Source organism: Strix uralensis, chromosome 7 (genome assembly GCF_047716275.1).
Source record: "Strix uralensis isolate ZFMK-TIS-50842 chromosome 7, bStrUra1, whole genome shotgun sequence".
Lineage (NCBI taxonomy): Eukaryota > Metazoa > Chordata > Aves > Strigiformes > Strigidae > Strix > Strix uralensis.
Window position 1 is genome coordinate 31,614,511 of NC_133978.1, and position 22,884 is coordinate 31,637,394.

Below are 22,884 nucleotides of genomic sequence, written 5' to 3' on the forward strand. Positions count from 1 at the left end.
AGTTAAAGATAGAGTTTAAGGAGAAGACAGGGCGGATGGTGCTGATCAGGCAGAGGGCGTGACCAGCGTTGGTTTTAAAGGACTGGACTCTTATTTCCTTGTCCCTCTATTTTCCCACACTTGTTCTTAAACCACATTGATTGCCCTCCCTTCCCTAAAGATCCCATAGCAACTCTTACCATCCCAAGTTGCTCCTCCTCTCACCTCATAGTAGGTGTCCAAGGCCCATATGCAGTAACAGCAGTCACTCTGTGAGGTGCTCTGGGACATTTACTCAATGTGATGGGTTTCACACTGGCTGTGGGGCTGATGGCTCTGGGACAGCCCAGTGAGTATTTGGGTTCTCCTACCCACTGCTGGTCGTCCGTATGCCTTTGCATGTGAAGATGAACCTCTACCACATCACCTAAACATTTTTCACCTTGTTAAGCATATTGGATGTAAGAATTTTTTCCATACGTAATGGAGAGCAACAGGAGAAATGTACCTTGAGTGCTTTTTGTTGATTTGCAAACTCTGTTGTGTTTCAGCAATCCAGGTTAAAGTATTGAAAGAATTTCAGTACCAACAGCACTTCACCTCCCCTCTCCTTGTGCCTTTAGGGGGAAAAATGAACATTTTGGTGAGATGCTGTCAAACCATAAGTATTATTACATCCAAGAGCAAGATTCCTTACTGAGCAATGTGAACTAAAAATTAAATACTATAGTATCTCTTGAAATTCCTTTCCTTAAGTCGCTGAACTTCATGATAGGGCTTTAACTTCCACTTGATTTCCGCTCTGAAGTCTAAAATTTGTCTGGCAGTCATCAATCTATTTTATCATTCAAAATTTTTATTAAATGTTTACCAGTGTTGCTTTTTAAAATAATGCCTGCATCTTTATTAAGTACGGCTATACAAATTAAACCAAAGTGTTGGCTTGCCCTTAATTGGCTAAATAAACATGGGCATGTCTTTTCTCTTTTACACTCCCCAGAATTAGCTAGTGAGATGTTTGTTTCAAACGTGTAGCTTGCTGTTTTCAGCAGGTGCAATGAAGTGCAACAAATGTTGCTGCAAAAACCCAAGTCTGTCTTTGACTTCAGCAGATGTAGAGTGGGAAGAGTCAAGTAAATGAGAAATCACTGTGATGAAATGAAATTTATGCCACATTTCAAATTTGACATCATTGGTTTAGGTCTGAAGTGAAAACAAATGAAAACAGCAATCATGAAGTGAAAACTACTGCCCCAAAGTGTACAAAGGTTCTTGAGTTATCTTAGTAAAGATTTGTGGGGTTCCTTGTTTGTTTGAAGGGAAGGATTTTGAAGTCTTAAGCTTTTCTTCCTCCTTCTATTGCCTTCTACACTTTGCCCACTTGTTTTCATGAATAACAAAAAGATGCTCCTACCACAGAACATTAACTCTTGCTCAATTTTTTCTTAAATTTGCTTTCTTCTGCATATTAATGGCATTGAAACGTGTGGTTTATGCAGTGCTGGATACAGCATGTTTGACTATTGACTCTGGTTGCCTGGAATACACTTGAATGCTGATTTAAGAGAGGGGACACACACAGTGGAGGAGATGCTTAAGCACCACCTTTACATTTCCATCTGCCTAGTTTCTAGAAAAACAATTTGCATTAATAAATGCAAGAAATAAGATCAGTTATACGTTAACAGTCTTAGAAAAATGGAATAATGAAGCTGTTGGGGTTGTCTTTTTTTCCTGGCCTTTCACAACTGTTTTGTGATATGTAGTAAGTATTCTGGCTACATGATACTTGCAGCTCTATACAGAGTCTGAATTCATAAATATTTTACGATTTATTAAATTGCTATTTGTGATTATCTGCTGATCTAATGAGTAGACAGTCTACACATTGGAACTTGCCCAAGCTCATCCTGCAGACCTGTGGGAAAATCCTTTAAGGATTGTGTCAAAGATACAACACTGAAGCTTAAAAATAGACATTTGCTCCTCAAAAGGAATTTGCTACTCTTCCAAATTTGTTACTCACTGAGTCATGCTCTTATACACAAATACAGTGACCTCATCTTTACTGGATAGAGTTGAAGCTGTTCAAATCATTTGCATTAATTTCACCTCCATCAGATGCAAAAAACGTGAGTGTGTACACCTGTATTCATGCACACACATTTTTTTTTTTTTAAACCCAACAAGCTATTGCTCAGAACACAGTATGTTTGTCATTATACCAGGTGAAGCTACTGTATGTAGAGAGTTGTGTCTAGCTGACTTTAATGTGTAAATGTCAGGAATGAAGCAGTTCAGAGTAAAGTAGCTCTAAACTCTAAGGAAGTCCAATCTTTTTTAAGGCATAAGAGATAAGCCTTTTATTTCAAAATTTTATTTGCTGTAGCTCTGTTTGCATATATAAAATACAATAATCTATGTGAATAGGTTTACAGTTTACTTATCATATGTTGCCTTTTTTGTGATGACTAAAACTGATTAAAAATAGCACTCAAGATTTTGGGTGGACTATCTAGGTTGTCAGCCTTTCTCTTAATTGTTGATATATGCCTGAAAGTAATTCATGGTATAAAAACATCTTAGTTTCTCAAAATTCAATACAATCCACTTACTCTGTGATGTTTTAAACTTCTAGTCAGCCTGAAACAAGTGTAAGGTATAGGTTTTGTACTCTTACTCCACAGCTTGAACTGTCAGAAGAAAATCAGTAAATAAGTAAGTTTTCTTCAGAGAATCTTTAAAAGCTTTATCTGAGTTTTTAAAAATTGTTGATCAGGTTTTAGATCTGACTGATGAAATTACGATCCTGTAATGCCTTTCTTTCTATGTATAACTTTACGGTAGCAATAGCTTTTTTGAGATTATTCCCAAATCTGTCTGATTCTATTAATCTCTGTGTGGAAGTCATTGTCTAGAGCTGTACATTAAAGAACTTGATGTTTTGGTTTTCTTGTATGCTTTTAGGTGAGTTGTGTAACCTCATAACGCTGGATGTAGCGCACAATCAGCTTGAACATCTTCCAGAAGAGATTGGAAGCTGCACGCAGATCACCAACCTTGACTTGCAGCACAATGAGCTCTTGGACCTGCCAGAAACCATAGGTATGTGAAGAGGCTGGAGAAGAGAAAATAAATCACTATTTCAAAATGTTCAGTAAGAGAAACAAATTTAAGAATCAGTATTTGGTTGGTGACTGTAGAATGACTGGTGTTCAGCTCAAGGCAGCTTCACGCTTGAGATCAAAAGCAAGGTGTGCATGTTACGTTAAATGTAGTTTCTACTTTCTGAATTACATTATTAAATCTAGATGTGCTGCAGAGAATGAGAGTTATAAGGAAAAAAAATCCATCACTTCTAAACTGTGATTTAAGGTGTTCTGTGGTTATGAATAAATAGCTACAGCTTGTCTGTTCATTCTGTAATGAAACTGAGCATATAAAAATAAAAGGCTAAAAGACTCTCAGTTGAAGTGTAATACTTTGGCAAATAGTTTTAATTAACATCCTTGGCTGAAGAAAAATAGAGTGAAAAAGATAAATGTTTTAAATAAATTCTGTATATTTTATGCTTTTCCATAGAAAAACTAAAAAAAAAACCTTCAAAGTCCACAAAGGTCATGTTCTAGTGCAATAAAATACAGAGGATTTGCAACTTAGATGGGAACTAAGACTGAAATAAATACTGTCCTGATCAGTTTCAGCAGCTCATGTAGAATAAAATGACAAAATACAACTTTTCCTAGTTAATTAGATCAGTTTTAAACAGATGGCAGAGAAAGATGCATGCTGTGACTTTAAAAGACAAAACTCAAGGTCATCATGATTTTAAGCTCTTAGTTGTCACCAGAACATACTCAGAAGAATGAACATTATCACTTAAACAATATTTATATTGAACATTTCGTTAATGTACTTTAACACATAGTAAAGTGAATGAGCAGAAGAGTGAGGAACCACTTAACAACACTCCAGGTTTTCTTCTGGCAATAAATCGTTGAATGTGGAGCTACTGTGGCTTTTTGTTTAGAAAGTTTGACCTAAACAGAATTTACATTGATGAAGTATCCACTGGAGCTAAACTTCCTTCCTGGATTGATGATATTTTTAAACTCTGGAGATCCCGTTTCATCTGGAATTTGCATCTAACTTACACAATTCATAAGCACAACCTTTATTTTTGTAGCTATTTTGTAAATCTTATTGAAAGTTGTTTTAAATAAAATTAATATGTAATGTACATGTCATTTAGGAAGTGAGTTCTCTGGATAAACTGCTAATGATGGGAAAAATTCTGTAAGCAACTGTGAGATTTTCATTGTCAGGGCTTCTAGACCACTATTGTTGGTTCTTGTGCAGAACAGTAGTACGACTTACTGAGTTGTGTAGTGACTGACAGTCACCGAGCTTCTCAGAGGACCACAGAAATCTTACTTATAATATGCTGCAAGACTGTGCTTACAGGAAAGGTCTTTGGGTAGGAGAGGCACAAAGTTACTTAGGCAGTTAAGTAATTTCTGATCGATAGGGAGTTGCTGACTATGCAATCAAGATAGTCAGGACTCATCTCTTTCTTCAGAAAGTTACTGTAAGCTTAGGTGGTTTGTCTTTAGTCAGGTTCATACATGGTTGGTCTGGATTTCTGCCAATTTTCTTTGTTTTGTTTTTCCATTGCATTGTCTTTATAGTTTTTTTTAAGTTACGTATTTTTAAATGTATATAGCTGTCTCTTTACATGCTTATCTGAGCTGAATATCAGTGCTACATAGCTCAACAAACCACTGAAGACAGATGAATAATGGTAAGAGACAGCAGTGCACTATCGTGGCTTTAGCTTTACTCTGGTTCAGTTTTTGCTCCACTGAAAAATACCTGTTGTTTGTATTGACCAACATGTAGTAGGTAAGCATTTCTGTTTAGAGTAAAAACTTAAAATCAGAGATTGGTATTTGTGCTACATATAGTTCACAAACAGCCAGAATTGAATACTGAAGGGAAACAATTTTAAACTCCAGCTTAAATGATAATGATCAACCTACATTTACATGTGTTACAGAAAAGGCAGCCATAGCCAGTTCAGCAACATTGGCTTTATTTCTTAGTCATCGGAGTTTTGGTTCAACATTAAAGCAAGTTGTGGCTTGATTTTTAGATTACAGCTTGCTTTGTGGTTAGGATTGTTCAGCGAGAGACTTTGAGTACTGAGAAAAACCCAGCGAGTAAATGGCGCGTGGCGGCCTGGTGTGCATCGCTCGGCGCAGCTGCGGGATGGCCTTTCCAGCCTCTCCATCACTTCCTCCAGTTTCTGTCTCTTCCATACTCGTGGATATCTACCTGGTGTTTGACACAACTGTCTTTTCTTGCAACATTTACACACTGCCAGGTTTCAGTATGCTTAATATGTAAGTGCTGTTAATGTTTCCCCAGTTCAGTCAAACTGGGGTGGGGGTTGCAGACTGGGTACAAAAAAGACCAAGCACATTTGCTCATTATAAATATTTAATGTACTATGAGCCTATGAACCTCCTGTTATGGAACAGACTTTCCATTACCGCCAGGTCTGTCTCCTCCTCCCCCACCAACAACCTTTTGATGGAGGCCTGTTTTTTTTCTTGAGAGAGATGTTTTTGTCAAGCTGCTTTGAAAAACAAACAGTCCCCTTCCTTTTCTATTTCTCCTTCCCCTCAAAAAAGGACCCCTTTCCTCCTTCCCCCACCCAAAATCCTTGCAAAATGCTTCTTAAATTGACTGCTGGACTATCTGACCAAGTTTTGGTTTTACCACAGAAAGATTTCTGGAACAGCCAATGAGAGAAAAAAAAAAAAAAAAAAAAAAAAAAAAGGGTGTTTTCTAAATAACAGTACTGTACTGAAATGTGCCGGAGCTGTGAGGAAGGGATGTTGGAGGGTGACATGCAGGGGAGTGGCAGGGAAGGGATTATGCATCAGCCATGATTACAGAGGTAGTAGAGCCAATATACCCACTCTGTAAAAATACAAAATTCTTGTTTCCACTAAGGCTGTATAAGCATGCTTTCGTGCAGTAACAAATGTCGATTTTAGATATTAGTTGTCAGGAAGTGACCTAATGTCTTGCTTTATAGTTATTGGCTTAATACATTCATATCTGTATTTCTGTTGATTGAAAATTGTAAAGTACTTTGTATATTAGATCACTTCCTGTAAGAAAAATGAGCTTTGTGGAACGGCTTAGCACATTCCAGGAGTCTCAAGTCTATAATCAAAATCATAGTGGGATCTTAGCTGCTTAGTGTTTTAATTGCAGATTTGCCCCCCACCCCCCCTTTTTTTTTTTTTGGAGGGGGGAATTATGATCTACTTTTATTTACACAATGTCTTATCTCTGTATACTTAGCTGCCACACTAATATGTTCACAGTATGTATAAAAGAAGGTGAAGAACATACCATTTATATTAAAATTACTAATTAAACTTTTGAGACAGAAAGCAAATTTTGGGTGGAGTAAAGTGTTTCTTTGGATTAAAAACTAGCTTCGAAAGTTCTGTGCTGCAAATACTACGTTGTGAGTGTTTCCTCTTTGAACTTTTAATTTTAGCATTCTGTACCAATGTGTTCACGATTTCTTATTTAAAAGCACAGAAACTCTTATTTGAGAAAGAAATTCAGCAGGAACAGAATTACAACTTAAAAAAAATTAAGATTCTTGATCTGTTTCCTAATTTTCTAGTTTTGTGTGTATTCACGTGTGCAGTTTGATTATAGTCAAATGTGCCATATTCATGGACATTTAAGGCAACAGACATTTTAATAAGAGAAAGAATAGTCAGTTGTAAGTGTTCCAAAATGATGCTTTAAAAGCACAAAAAATTTCATCACTGGACACACTTTCCAGTGTCTGACATGGCACCGTTCCTAAGAGATGGTGTCTGACATGGCACTGTTCCTAAGAGATGGTTAGGAAAATGAGGCCTATTCAAAGCCCTGAGCTCTACTCCTGCCCTTTGCTGTGATACATTAACTCAGAAGCTGAAATCACAACTCTCATAAAAGTAAATATTATGTGAAGAGGCTTTGCCATTTTTACCAGTGGAAATTGTGCTACAAACTAGGCTTCTAAACCATTTAGCCCCTGTGTCCTTCTGAGGGCACTGTGCTTTTAAAAAATATAGTTGATAAATCATGAAGCATTGTGACCAGAGCTAGGCATATGTAATTGGTACGGCTTAGGTTATACAAAGTGTGGTCGAGAGCTTTAAGTCCCTAGAAGTCCTAGTAAAGATATTTCTGTAGAAAAGTGGAACTACTTTAGAATGGTATTTTAAATTTAGCAGGCTTAGCAAAAACTGGAGAAGTCTTATTCTGAAATGTCTGACGTGCACTGGTCCTGATGAGACCCAGCAGAGCACCTGCAGCTCCCTTGGTGTGCTCAGGGGTGATGTTCATATGTGACTGGTGGGTTTGGTGTTACTAATTACTTGCCATTCTGATGGAGCAAAGTGCACAGGCTCCTACGCCAGCTTTAACGGCAATATTTATATTCTTAAAATTTAAGCACATGACCTAGTGCTTTGTTCGGTGAGCATTCAGTACTTCGCAGGATCAAGTCTGTTTCCATAGACTCACATTGGGAGATCTGATCAGTGTTCGGTGCTTTGTCTAAGGTTTTGTTCTTGGACTATGCTGTTAATGAAACATTTTTAATTAGATTCTGCTAGTATTGGGCAATCACAATAATCTCAGCCTTTTTTTTTTTTTTTTAATCTGGTGGAAAGCAGTGACTCCCACTCTTTTATTTTCATTTTTGGGTTATTATAAGCCTTTTCTAGTTCTCATGGTGGTCTCATAAAGGGAGTGAAGCTTCTGGTTCTTGTTGGCTTCAATTCTAGACTGAGTAAATGTGAAATTGTGTAGAAAATAGTGAGTGTCAGGAGAGGGTAAGTGGGAAGTGACTGCTCACTGCCTCTTCCAACGGCAGAACAGGAGGGATAAAGCAAAGTTGTGAGGTGTTGACCTCAAACCAGTAAAAGCAGACTGTACTGCATGCGATGGGTAGGGAACACTTGGGTGGTAGTGTTCACACAGGTTGCTATAGATGCTAAAAGCTCACAGGGCAATGTGACAATTATGCAGAAGAAAAATGTATCAGTTGCTTCTAAATTCAGGAAGTTGCTGAGCTGCAGGCTGTTGAATCTTCCCCCAGCTCTTGGGGAAGTTTCAGGGTGTGCTTTTCCCTTTTCTTAGGTTCTTCTCTTGGTATCTGCTGTTGGGCATTTTTTTCTGGAGAGAAAATACTAGGTGGATCTCTGGGCTGCATACAATAATTCTTACATTCCTTAATTAGCTAAAATTATAAATGTATATTCATGTGTTATGCGTTTTATGTATTTACTCTATATAGTAGTGCAGACCTAAAAAATTAAATGCATCTGTCGCTTAGGAAAGGTTAGTGTTTTTTCTGAATTGCCAGTTAAGTATAAACTGTTCTTACAATGTGATTTACATTTATATAAATCTTTAATTTCACAGAGAGGTTTTATATTGTCAATTGAAGAGGAAAATAAGGCTACCAATGAAATATTAAATTAAATAAATTTCGGTTGCTTTGTGTTACCGTATAAAGTATGAATCCAGTAAAATGCAGTACTTTCACTGATAGCCCAAAATAAGTCCCAACTATTGCTTTTGACTCTGTTGCAATGTGAAGTGGTTTTTGTATTTTTGTACCACTTTCAGCTAATTATAACTTCCCTTTTTTGTTTTAATAAATAAATCTCCAATGCAAGCCTGATCTACTTAAATATGTATATACTGTTTTTCTTTAAAAGTTAGGCTAGCTTCTATTGGCTTATTACTTCTGAGTTTATTGATTTGATGTGTATTTATTAAAATTTTTTTTTTTGTGTTGTTTTGGTTGGATATTCTTCCTGGTAAGACTAGGATAGGGACAGTTTATTTTAGTGAATGTACATAGCATCACACAGTAATTAGATGTGGAGATATGTACGGATGTATTATAACTGTGGCTCAGCATTTTCAGAATGATTTGTATACTGCAGAAAGAAAAAGTCCATATTCTTATTTTCTTTATGTAAGAAGCAGGCACGAGGAAAGAGTGATTCAAAGGAACACGTCAGAATTGAGACAAGCAGGTCTATTAGTTACATGCATTTTGATGAATGCATGTTAAATGAAGTTGAATTTTCATAGCTTAGTTTCAGAAACAGTCACTAAGAGTTTGTGCTCTCTAACCTTATGCAGGTGTTGTGTGTGGTGCATGTCAGATACTTGAGCCTCTGTCACTCAGGTTTTGCCAGCATCTTGCGTGCATCTCACATATGCAGTTGGCAATGATTACGGTCTTGAATTAGAGTTGAAAAATAAATAACTGCTGACATGGTCATGCTTTAGCCTTAACCTTGAAATAATGAGGGAAAACCTGTCTTTGGTTGATACTGTTAGACTGAAAATAGAGAGGAATCTGCTCTTTTCAAATGGCATTTAAACCAGTAAAGGTGGTAGAGATTAATTTTAAATTCATGTTAAGTAGCTTTCTAATAGATAACATGTTTATGAGAATTCTAGGCTTCATATAAGACTTATATATAGACTTTATATAAGAATATAGGCTTTGTGTAAGGAGGATAATGCACTTTGGTTTGAACAGGATAAAAAATTATGGACACTGCTGACCCTTGTTATTTGTGAATCTGAACCTGCCTCCTACACTGGCCTGGTATATCAGGAGGTATTGGTGGCTGAAAAGAAAAATTAAAATACACTAAAAATCACATTACTATTAAATAAGTAAAATCTGGAGTTCATAAGTCAAACTTTGTGTTGTGTTCAACTATAACTTTGTATTTGGAAGAGTATAATTACATTTCATGCTTTGGCTTTGGTAGTTGGTTGCAATGATCAGGAGGGATTCTCTTCTCTTCTGCAGTTATCCCAAGCAGTTGCCCTCCCTCCCCCATCAGCTATCTGTCCCTATTCCCAAGTTTTCTAAAACATCAGCCTTTAGCCAGAGCATGTTAAACATTAGAGATGTTCCAGCCCTGCAGGTTGTAGAAGAGAATTGACCTCTCTCAGATGATTGATTGGTGACGTGAGTTTACATTCATACAAATCTATAGGGTTTGGTTTAGGAAAGAGCTACCCCCAGATCAGATGAGTAATGACTATGGGATTTTGTTCTGCTTTCCTCTGCAACATGCTCACTGAGATCACCTTCAGGATGTCTTGCCAGACCGGTCACTTCACGCTGTCACAGTGTTGGACATCGGCAGACATCGTCTTTGCTTGTGGAATGCAATTGAAGGTTAAAACAGTTTATCTGAAGCCTTTCGTTTTACTCTACAGCTATCAGGGGAAATGGTTTGCTTTCTGACGAGAGATTAGATTAAACATGTCAACAGCTCCTTTCACCTAAAAATCTGTGAAACTGTTCAACAATTGTCATGGAGTATGGCCGACATCTGGAAAAACTAATATATAGTAAGTACAAAGTGTGATACAGGCATCTTCTGACTTATGGCTATTTTAGGGTAGGAGCACTGTTGAAATATTTGAATGCAATATTTAATCTCTATCCACAGCTGGCCATCTCTAGCTTGTCTAGTCTCTCCTATACAGCTTTCAACTCTTGTAAGGCCCTTAGGTCCCACCTACTTTGTAACATACTCATTGAACCTCTTGGCTTTTTCTTCCATATTGTCATCTTTGTTATTCTCACTACAAGATTAATGCAGTGTGGTGTATTAAGCTTAATTCATGTATTTTTTTTTTTAAAGTAGCATCAAGTTTGATTTTTTAAACTTTTAAAATTAATTTTGGATGTACTTCTTTTCTATTTTTTAAAAATGAAATCTGGTACCTTTTCTATGCAAAAGAGCAATTTATCTTTCTTAGAAGATCCCTCAGTGAATTAAATGAACTGCGCTCTATGAAATAATGTGTGGTCATGTAAAACCTTATTTAATAGGTAGCTACTCATTGTGTGCAAAGTTTAGTCAAATCAAGATCTAAGAGTATTTATAGAAGTTAGATCATCAGAAATACTTAATAGTGCCATGTTGTTTGTAGCAAGTTCTTGCAATTATCTATTGCATGCTGAAGTTCATGTATACTTTTGATTACAATCTTATGGGGTTTTGATGTGCACAGCTCTTGTAAGATCAATTTGTGTTTTTAACATTATCTGCAGAAGAGTTTTCTCTAGTGAACAGATTTCAAATTGATCTGATGCTTCTCCTAAATAAACTGATCCTGATAGCAAAGTAGTTTGATGAACTAAGTTATATAAAACAGACTAATTATTCCATCTTTTGCAGTAACATTTTGCACTAAGTAATAACCCTTCATCTAAAGATAGGGAATTTGAAGGATTATTTTAACTAAAGGAGGGATGGGAAGAGGTGTGGTAAATCTCAGAAGAAGAGAGGATTTGTCACTCCCTTTAGAAGCACTAGTAGAATTTGAATTAGGGATTTGGATTTCTTTATATTATTCACCAAACCAGTTCCTTTTGATTTTGAAATATTCAAGAAGGAGATATATTGCTCCTACTTGGAGAACCACTTCAGGTGGTCTTTCTAAAAAGTGTGGTTTTCTAAACATGATTTCCTGCTGTATTTCCAGTCTTCTGTTTGTTTTGAGATTGGCAAACACCTATTTTTCTGACTAATATTTTTGAGGTACCTTTAATGAAGAATTTAATTTAAACCATGTATTTAGAGTCCCTTTTATAGTAACCGAGTTTGGTTTAATGTTTCTGGATTTGCATGCTTCCAAGTAATTTTTCATTCATTTCTGTGTGAATTAAATAGCTAGCCCTGAGACACATGCAGTCACTCCAGTGAAGTCATTATGAATTCTGCACTTATGTTGCTTCAAACCTGAGAGCTGCGCAAAGTGGAGCCCACTGATGGGCATTCGTATGCTTTGCTGATGAGAAAATGGACCTGAAACAAGGTGACTGTGTGTAACCTGATTCCCAAGAGTGACTGTTCACACCAAAAAATGAACTAGAACAATTTTTCAGTGACTTTCTGAGGCCTGGCATAAGTTTAGGGCTTAGTCAGGCTTTAGTACCATATTTTTAGAAGTACCAATGGATGGGGAAGTTGAGTTTACAAGGGTTTTTGTAATGGGCTCCCTAAGAAAAAAAGCTGGAAGGGGTTTTGCTTGTTGCTTTTCCTGCTAGTAGCTGCTTTTCAATTATGGTTATCAAACTGTCATGTTCACGAACATCTAGAGCTTCATTCTCTGAGTCACTTTACCTGCAAGGGGCTGCTTTAGAGGAACTGCTGAGGTATGGTTTCAGTGACAGAAATACAACCGCAAATGATCCTGATGACTGCCTGACTGAGTTGATCGTGATCAGTTGTTACGTTCGTTGCCTCATTTCTTAGACTTAACTTGACAGCACATCAGCGGATGGTGCTATCTCAGAAACCAGCAGCTGAACTGGAGAAGATGTAGATGCATGCAGGCACTCTAGAGCAGCTCTGAATATGAGTATCAGCTAGGTAATTCTGAGCTCAGGGAGCTGTAAATGGGATCACTTTTGATAGTGCAATGCACAAGGTGTGCTATTTAGCAACTTGTACCAATTTCTGTTATAAACTGGAGTTTGTCACTTGGTGGTCAGAGAGCTGGTGAGGAGGCCTGAGTGTGTTAGCCAGCTACCCAGTGGCTGGCCCGTGGACCATGGATGCAAATATTAACATCACTGAACTGAGTGTTCCTTCAAAAAAAAGAAAAGAAGAAAAAAAAAAAGAAAGTTTTAACACACTGAGCTCTGAGGATCATCTTTTTTTGTCAGGATGTGAAGATAAAAACTGATAAGGGTTTCTCACTGCGATGAGTTCACAATGAGGTGTGAGTATGAACTCTGATGAGGATGAAAAGATATCTGAGTCTTGTTGACAGAAGACTAAATGTAAATAAATTGGCTATAAATAAATTCTGGCTTGAAATGAGAAGGTGGCCCATACTGCCTGCATCAGCTGGGTGCAGGACAGCCCTTCCAGGAGCAGTGGGAGAGGTGCTACTGATGAAGCATCAGCTGAAATCTTACTGCTTTTGTTCTCAAGAATAACTGTATTTAGTGTTGTGGTGTGTAAAACAGTCACAGGGAATTTGGTGCACGCAGGATGTGTCTTTGTTATGCCTTTGCATCCCTTTCCCATGAAGGAGAAAGATAACTAGTAGAGAAACAGTGATAAAGTTTATTGAGAAATGCTACTTACAATAAGAAAGAAATTACTGGGAGCTGCTATTTATGCTTCCTTTCTGATAATGCCATGAGGATAGCCAACGTATGTCTTTCTCTCTTGGAAAATTACGGTACAGTTTGACTCTCTCTAATGGCTGCCTTGTTTCATTTTTCTGAAATGCCACGTTGCTGGTAGGAAGAGCCATATACATACAACCTGTGCTCACAATCTGGGAATCGGCATAGCGACGTTGTATTGCTAAGCAACAGTTGGCATCATGCTGTCTGCTAGACCCGATCCCCCTTCGTTCTCTTTGCCTGAAAAATCCAGATCAGCATCTAGCTCAAGGCTTAAGTAGTGAAAAAGAATAGTAGATTGAGATCTTCTTACTTTGTGTAAAGTTTGTCATTTGTTTTGTTAGTAAAGCATTAAATAATAATTCAGAGACATGCAGTCAGGATGTGCTTTGTTCATCCCTGGAATGGCAAATCCTAATGATCTTGGTGCTTTGCAGTAGGATGTCTATCGTGTGAAGTGAGACCAGTTTCCTACACGGCCAACAATGCCACATCTCACCAAATATGGCATGAAATAGCTACACTGTGTAGAAAAGTGCGTTTTTATACTAGTGGATTGTAGGAATAAAATAGGTCTTAGTTACTCTTGTTAGTGTGTATATGCACTGTAGGATTTAATCTGAAAAAATGAAGATTTGTGCACTGGAGAGCAATATTAATAGCCCTGGATTTTAAATGCCTTTTTTTGGTTAAGGGAAGACTTTCTTTGTTGCTTCTGCAAAAGCTAATACTTGTTCAGACAGAAAGCACTTTAAAAATATAAATAAAAATCCCAGTGGGAGGTACTACTAGTTAAGCAACTCCAGGTGACTACCCGTTGTTTTAATTTTTGTTTAGTTATTGACAATACTAAGTGAAATTTGTTGCTAAGCTTCTTAGCTAAATATCAGATATGCACTGAAAATTCATCCTCTTCTCTTTCTTGACTTGTAAGACGTGGATGATTTTTGTTCTATATGTTTTTTTGTTTGGTGGGGTTTTTTTTGTTTGGGGTTTTTTTTCTTTCATTGCTCTTGTGAATCTCCATTTTAATCACTACAGTGAATCATAAACCATTCCCAGTTTCCAGTTTTTATTAGCTACATTCCCAGCTACTCAGTGATGTAGGGTCATTCTTACAGTATATTTTGACCAAGTCCAGGAAAGAGGTATTTTGCCACTTCTTTTGTTGAGAATTTTCCTCTGTCTAGCAGATCCCTTTGTAACATTTGTATTAAATTTCATTCTCTATTTCTTTTTTTGTTTAATCCTTTGTTTCCAAGCATATTTCACACACTACATTTACTTCTTCCTTTGTTGTGTTCCAGAAACCTTTGTGTAAGAACGTATGCATAGACATTAATATAGCCTTCATTTAACAAGTATTTAGACTGTACATACTAAGCTTCCTTCATCTTTTAAAATTATTTCTGGTTATTCTTGCTGCCATTTGTTAAATCTTATGTTTCTTTTCTAACGTGTGTTTCTGTTACTTCATTTTGCAGAGCAAAATGTGTTGTGCCATGAGTGGTTGTAAAAATGAGTGTAAAATAGCAAATGTTTTACAAGGAACTGATTGATTGTGTGAATCTGTTCACAAGCTCCACTGGTGTGATGTCTGCACGTGCACAGACACGTTTTCTGATCACAGGAATGAGACAGAAGACCAAGCACTGTTTGTACTATTTGCCAGTTGACTTCAGTGAAGCTCAAGGTCTTACTACCTGTAGGATAGTCTGAATGCCCCAGCACCATATAGTTCAAAGACATTGTTAAGCAGTTGGTTTTGGTCTTGAGTACTTGTTAGACTGTAAAGGTTGGAGCTTCAGATGAGAAATTTTCAATTTGCAAGTTTCTCAAGAATTTTTCTCCAGACAGAAATCCATATCAACTGGGACTTGCAGCCTGGCAATATTCAGAAATATTTTTACATGCACTATTGTCCAGATTTTTGCACACTTCCTTCAGACTTTTCTTTCAGTATTCTTCAGAAAACTTGGAAGGTGGTGGGGTTTCTTTCTGTCACTTTTTTTAAAGACTTTGTTGCTTTTGGAGAATGGCAAAGGGTTTTTTTTTCCCTGTAGAGGAAATTGTTTTGCCAGGACCTCAGCTGTGTGATGTATGCCCGGGTTCTGTAATAGGAGTCATGGCATTGAATGATGCTATCTGTAATTGTAAAAAGTCATTTTGGAGACATCTAGAAAATGATAGAGTTTTTTGTTGGTAGAAAGGTCAAGGTAGGATTTCTACCATAGGACATATGCCTTGCTTGCTTACCGCATTATGCACAATTTGAGAATAATCCTTAATATGCACAATCTACTTCTGCGTGGTTGACTTCAGCATTGGAAAGCACTGTATTCTGTGTATCTCCTGTTTTGGGATGATAGTTCCGTTTCACCATATGAAAGGTTTGAAGTGTAGAGTGTGAGACAACAGAAGAATCTGAAGTCAAACCTTGTTCTGTGCCTCTGTAAATCTAATGATGTATTTATACCTGTTTTCTATCTGTAGGAAATCTGTCCAGTCTAAGTCGTCTTGGCCTGAGGTACAATAGGCTGTCAGCAATTCCGAAGTCTTTAGCAAAATGCAGTGAACTTGATGAACTGAACCTGGAGAACAACAACATTTCTACTTTACCAGAGGTGAGAGTTAGAGGAAGTGAATTGGAGAGGAAATTGATGTTTTGTAGTGAGATTAGAACATGTGGAATTACTTCATCTTAAGTCTGAGGAATACCCTTTGTTTTAATTTATGTGTATGTAATGTGAAATATTGCAATTCTGTACATATTAGGTATATCTAACTAGTATAGAAGAACTAATGTCATACAACTTTAGTCAAAAGTGGGAGCAATACATGTGATTGTATTTGCAGTTCAATCTCTTAAGAAAACCTAAAATAAGGAGTACAGGTTCCCACCATTCAAGCTAGAGAAGTATTTATCAGTGTTTCTGTTTCATGGAGGTGGGGAAGAAGTAGAAGAATGAAAAATGGGATATCTCTTTCCCCATGTAATTGAGGCAAGAATGACCTTTAAGAGAGTGAGTAAAGCTTTTCACAACTACTTGGCCACAGCATTCTCATTTTAATGTGGAAAAGTGTGCTGTTGACACCAATGTGATAGCTTCTGGCAACTCACTGACACACCTTTCATCAGTTATGAAAAACAAAAATTTGCATAATTTTTCAGTTTCCAGTGACTCTGAGGATCACAGGAGAAAGAGAAATCTGTTTTCTTGCTTTTCTTTTCATAGCTGCTGCACTTGATTATCTTAGCCGGGTCTCTCTTGCTTCAAGCTTAGTGTGGGACCAAGAGACATGCCTGTAGTTAGAAGTTCTGGAGACACCTTGTCAATCTCTTCAATTAACATACTCCCTGAACAGAGTGCAGAAGGTCCTAGTCCTCAGTGCATCTGTATTTGTATACACCTTCTCTAGAGCTGTCTGGAAACGTGCCCCTGTGGACTCCAGTTTCACAGTCCTGGATAGCTAGTTGGTTACAGACCATTTTTTAAATACAGCTTTGATGTCTGCAGACTTTGAAACTATTTACACTGCTGGGTTATTCCTTTAAACCTTTTCATTTTCGTAATTTCTTGAGACTATCAGGACAGCAGTGTGTGAGATGCTTGGCTGCATACTGTATACTTTTGGTGCTAGTAAACGTTTAGAGAAAAATGTTTGACTTGAAGCATTAGTGCCTGGGAAGAAAAGGCAGAAAAAAAATCTGGTATGATTGATTCTTATTTTGGATATTTCTTCCATTGCTTTAGAACATTTTGAGGTGAAGGCTTCAGGACACAACATAGAGTTTATATTCTGTTCTGTTTTAATGATGGTCCAAACTGCTTTCCTAAACTGTCATCCCCATTCCACCCTCTCACGCCGTATAAATTACTAGTATACAATGAGTTAAAATGTTATCTAAAGAGATATATAGGAAACTATACATAGAAGAAAATCAAAATGTGTTTGGAGTTAGGCAAAGTACTCATAGTAACAAAGTGCAGTAGCTAACTACTTTCCTTCAGATAAATTTCTGAACTCAGCAGTGATAGACTGAAAACAGAGAATTTAATAAATGTTTGGGTAAAACTATCATTTAAGAAAATAGTACTGAGTGAAAGCCCCCAGGCTGCCTTTAAGATGAGAGCTAAAGTAGCCCACCCCACCCAGACATATTATAAAAGCAACTACAGTATAATTACAAAAAGCTAATGTGAAGGATGATTACTTGCTTTAAAATATGTTCAGTCATAATACAAAACTCTTTATGACTGTGCTGCCTTCTTCATGTATATTTGCCAACAATATGTTAACACTTAAGCTGCTACCTTGCAGGAGTGTATAGTTTATACTGTAATCTGTTTAAAGTAAAACATTCTGTGCTATAATACAAAGAACTGTATTTGTAGAAGAAACATAGCTGAAGCTGCTGACACAATGCCTAATAAATATTTTATCTTAAAAGGATGGGCTGGGAGAAGTCGGCACTGCCTCTCATAGATATAAGAGCATTGTTCTCTTTGTACTGCCAAAGCTCTCTTGCTTCCCTTTAAATGTGTTTAATTACTCTAGGCTATTAGAGTGTATTAGCTAACATATTTTTAATATTTTTTGTATGGAAGCAGACTTCAAAAATGGCTTTTTGAAATGCCAAAATCCATTTGAAGCAATAAAGCGTGTTTGTAACAGAGCTCAGAGACTGCGTAACCCTGGGACAAAGAATAGCCATTAAAGTATAGCTAGAAGCAGTATTTCCTAATCAAAGATTATACTATTTAATGATTAGGTTAGATGAATACTGATTTGAAGATCCAATATTTTATCTTTAGGGGGAAAATTGCTTCACTGATATTTGTTGAGATGCCCCCAGAATTGTAGTTCAGTGCCTAAAGCTTTAGCCGTGACATGTAGGCAAGTCCCTATTTGATCCTGTTTTATTTACAATAATGTTAATAGACTGTTTAGAAAAGTAGCCAAAGCTTTCCTGGTGAAACAGCAAAGCCATGTTCTTAAAGCTTTTACAGTGAATATAGCACTGGAATTGCAATCCAGAAATACTGACATTAGAAATATGGTTGAAATCATTATCTTGTTACCATTCATTCCTGATTGCAGATGTTGCATTATTTATGGTATGTAATACCATGCATAAATCTCCAGTTTCTGTAATACTTAAGCAAATAGGGCTGAATTCAAGTTGGCATAGTAATAAGCAAAGGTGACACTTCAGCAGTAATTTAGATCTCATTATTCATCCCAACAGTTCCAGCAACGTGCTTGGCACGTAGCTAACAGATAAACTCCGAGATCCGCACTGCTGAGATTTTAGAATCTAATTAGATTGCAAAGTGGAATGAGACTCCGGATTCAATGGGCAACCACTGTTATTCAGTTCAACTCCAGGCTTCTTGCTTTTCATTTCTTAAGGGAGAAAAAACCCAAGAAGGTGGAATAGTAACTATTTAGGAATATTTTGAAAACAGGAAAAAACCCTAGAATTTCCAAACCCTCCCCTTTCTATTCTTTTTCTCTGTCCAGTCCGATTATCTGAAACTGTTACAGCCTAAAAGGAAACTTCTACCAGATGTGATTGCAATATGGATTTTTATTAAATTAACAAAGATTTGTACTGGAAGTATCAAATGCTTGTTTGCAGTTGATACTTCTTTGGGCCACACTCTCAACTGTGAGCAGGCATCAAAACTGAGCGAGCTGCTGTTGGGTGGCATCGGCCAGAGCCGGGGCCACAGCTCAGGGTGGACACGCTGCTGACTGCGCCTGCCAGCCGCTGCTGCTGTGATCTTCCGAGCTGCCCAAGGTGTAGCAATGTGGTAATAAAAATTTCCTTTTGGAGGAGAAAAGAGTTACAAAACCTCCTAATCTTGTGCTTTAAAATGTGATATCTTTGCTTTTTTTGCATCTGGATATATGTAAGGAGAAAGGGGGAGATAAGGTAAAGACAGATGACTGTGAGCAGAGTTTGTTGCTGATGGAAGTTTTATCAAATTTAGCACTGGTTTATGTGTTTTGCAACGCTTATTAAGGGGATGGACTTGAGGGGGGAAAAAACATTTCTAAGGAGACTCATGAGGGAAAAGAGATGTATTCAAATAAATCCGTCCTAAGTTCCTGGGTGGTTTTCTTCTCTCTACAGGGTCTTTTATCCAGCCTTGTCAAACTGACTAGTTTAACACTGGCCAGGAACTGCTTCCAGTCCTATCCCGTGGGTGGCCCGTCCCAGTTCTCCACAATCTACTCTCTCAATATGGAGCACAACCGCATCAATAAAATCCCCTTTGGAATTTTCTCTAGAGCTAAAGTATTAAGTAAGCTGAACATGAAGGTAAGGCACAGAAACATGCTGCTGTGTGTAAAATCAATGAGGAGCACTGTTTGCTGCTCCGTGAATTCTGGCAAACTTAATGATACAAGGAATGAATTTATCACGCTGAAGTGGACACTGCTGCTGTCACATCTAGCAACAATTCTGTATTAGTTTAAAAATGTACTATCAAGGTGTTACTGATTTGTCTTTATTTTTGTTAGTTAAGCTGTTGTCACATTTTCTCAAGTTTGAACAATGAAAATAAGAAAGTTGCTTGCAAAGTTCTTAAATATTCATGTGGGACATGAACATATAGTATAGCTTATTTCTGCCCCCCCCCGTTACAGTTTAGATTATAAAGAAAATTATGTAAAATATATTTTTTGAATATATTCTTTCAAAACCTAAGTTTGGAGACTTTTGGCAGTAGCTGTAGAGCACAGAAAAAGAACCTATAAGTCTGTGCTAGGCACACTTAGAGTGAAGAGAACTAGGGAAAAGAGAGTATGTTTTTCTATGAATGGATTTGTGTCAAGTTCTTAAATTATTAAAAATATATATGTAATATTTGATCAGTATCTAGGCTCAGCTACTGTTTTAGAATATTTTTTGGCACAAGTGGATTCTCAATTTGCATTAAGACCATTTTTTTTTTAATCACATACCTGTTTGTAATTTTGCATGTTTACCAGGACTTTGTATGACCTGGGGTTTTTTTTTAGATTTTGTGGTGTCTGGTCTAGATCAAATTTTGTAGCAACATTTTGAGCAGTAAGATGTTCAGATTCATTTCAGATGCTTTCACTCTGAGCCATTAAGGTGTATTTCCTTTGTGGTGTGTTTGTTTTCTTTTTTGTCTTGTTCATTTTTTTGTTTGTGTGGTGGGCTTTTTTGTTTAAGCAAACTCCATATATTTTTAGGATTCCAGCGTTGCTGATAGCATCTTTGTAAGTTATGGTGCGTTTTCTGTTCCTTTTTTTTCCCCCCACATTCCATTGTACTCAGCAAAGAAGGTACAAAAAAGTATTTTAACTACTGGGACACATGAAATCTTGAGAATTTTTCCACTTCAGTTCGTATTAGTAACACAGAGTCAATTCTGTAGCTCTAGGTTGGGATTGCTTATTAAGTTTGGAGGAATTTAAAAAATACTTGGCCAATTATCAACATCTTATTCTTCCGATTTAATTATCAACTATTTTTATGAAGTATTTTGTAAGCAGTTTGTTTAATCTCTCAGATGCCTTGCCAACTTCTTGCAAGTGCAGACCCTAAATATTTGATATGTTAAATCACAGGACAATCAGCTGACCTCTCTCCCCTTGGACTTCGGGACTTGGACTAGTATGGTAGAACTGAACTTAGCGACTAATCAGCTCACAAAAATCCCTGAGGATGTATCTGGGCTTGTTTCTCTTGAGGTGAGAAGAGTATAAACAAACGGCTAAGTGAATCCCTGCAAATAGGTGTTCTCTACTTCAGGTTTAAGTAATATTACTTTTGGGTCAAATAAAGCCAAATATATATGTGTATGTATGCTGTTTAATTAGATGTGTTGCATCTGTTTATGGCTGTAGTCAACAGCTTTTTTGAATGTTGTTCTTTAGGCTCTAGATGAGCGTCTGCACAAAGGGCTAAGTACATATATATTTTTAACTATGTAGAAATTTTTCTCAAGAGAAAGTTAGTGTTATAAATGCAATGGCACTGAACTCAGTTGATTCCTGGAGAGACCAGCATGGAAACAGGAGGGATCAGAAAAATGTAATTAAATGGTCTACAGCCAGAAGTGGCTTGAATGTAGTGCCGTGAACCTTGTAGGCAGCCAGGTGGGAATTCTCAGCCTTTTAGCAGGAAGAACTTGTAGGTTGAAACCGTGAACTAATCCTGATGTGTGCCCTATTCCTGCTTCCCAAGGTACCATCAGCAGAGACAAACTTAATTGCCTTGGAGGGACATAAAGGTAGAGGTGCTTGTCTGGGCAGTTGGGGGGACTTCATAGCCTCTGTGAGTTGCTGGGAAAAATCTGTTAAAGTAAAACAGCAAATGGCATATTTGAAATTGCAAATTTTCAGTGTGCCTGCTGCTCTGAATAATTAATAATTCCTGTAGTTTGGGGCAGAATTATATGGCAGGGTAATAGCTATTTAGTGGTCTGGTTCCCTTTAAGTTAAGGCTGTGATTGATGTGATTGGGAAGTTAGTAACCTCTAACAACTGGATTTGCTGGTGGTCTGCTGGCTGCCAAAGCTGGAGAGCTGCATGGTCGGCAAACCTCGTAGCACTATTTTTCTCTGTAATTAAAGATTCAAATACAAAGAACTATTTGGGCAGTGTTTACATAAAAGTGAAGGTTCCCACAGTAATGCTAAGTCAGCTGCATTGCATGTAGGTAATATTTTCTCTTCCTGCCTTTGTTTCTTGATACGCGATTAAAACATTACTATTCTTATCATTCTGCATATATCGTAGCACGTAAAGGAGGGCCACCAAAATACTGCTTGTGCTAATGCTAAGACTTTGGCTTTTATTAATTTTGATTTTCACTTTGATTTTAGCCTTGCTTTCTATTCTGTTTCTGCCTTTGGTGTTCCCACATTACATGAAGCTAGTGAGAGTTGGGATTGGTAGAAGCCAGGCATTTGCAACCTTGGCTTGTGTGTGGCTAGGATGAAGGTCCACACTGGCTGCTCTTTCACATCCTTGTGTTTCGGTGTGCCTTGTTAAATAACTAGTTAATAGCATTGTTTAATCAGTAATTAATTACCTTACTACTCACTAAGTTGTTATGAGGCTTGATTACTTCTAAGGACTGCAAGAAAAATGGTATACTAGTGTAACCCTGTTAACTTGCTTGTGGTATAATGAATAACTCTGTTATCTGACATTGCAAATAAGGATACGTTTCTTGAACCTAGGGTATTTATTAGAAAGGAGGAGAAAAACAAGAGGATAACACTGTAATAGGGACAGGTGTTTGATAGGAGACCATTTTGGAAGGCCAGGGGACGCCTGTGCAGTGTTCTGCTTAGGTGCACTGATCTGTATGTTTACCTGCTGCTGCTCCTAACCAAAGGGACATCGGGAGAAGAGGAAGTATTACACTTTTTAAGGAGGACTTGGCAAGCACAGCAAATAATGTAAAACGTGGTTATGAGATAGCTATACGGAAGCATAACAAAATGATAGGGAAGTCCAGGAAGAAATTGTTTTTCTTTGGTCATTTGAAGAAATAGGGTGTTCTTTGGTTTTGCTTTGCATTTGTTATTATGTAAAACAACATTTGACAGAATTCTGTCATAAATTGGTGTATTTGT

General features: G+C 37.2%; 1 protein-coding gene across 4 annotated transcripts in view; it reads left to right on the forward strand.

Moving 5' to 3' along the window:
• The window catches only part of SHOC2 (SHOC2 leucine rich repeat scaffold protein), a 70,219-nt gene that overhangs the window by 39,830 nt on the left and 7,505 nt on the right, over positions 1 to 22,884 (forward strand). For 3 of the 4 annotated variants that reach the window (XM_074875277.1, XM_074875276.1, XM_074875278.1), the window contains exons 3-6: positions 2,947 to 3,084; positions 15,749 to 15,879; positions 19,398 to 19,586; positions 20,867 to 20,989. In XM_074875277.1, the coding sequence (XP_074731378.1) occupies positions 2,947 to 3,084; positions 15,749 to 15,879; positions 19,398 to 19,586; positions 20,867 to 20,989 (581 nt within the window). Of the gene's footprint in view, positions 1 to 2,946; positions 3,085 to 10,362; positions 10,456 to 15,748; positions 15,880 to 19,397; positions 19,587 to 20,866; positions 20,990 to 22,884 lie in introns of those variants that run through there. The other variant, XM_074875279.1, reaches the window with a different exon arrangement.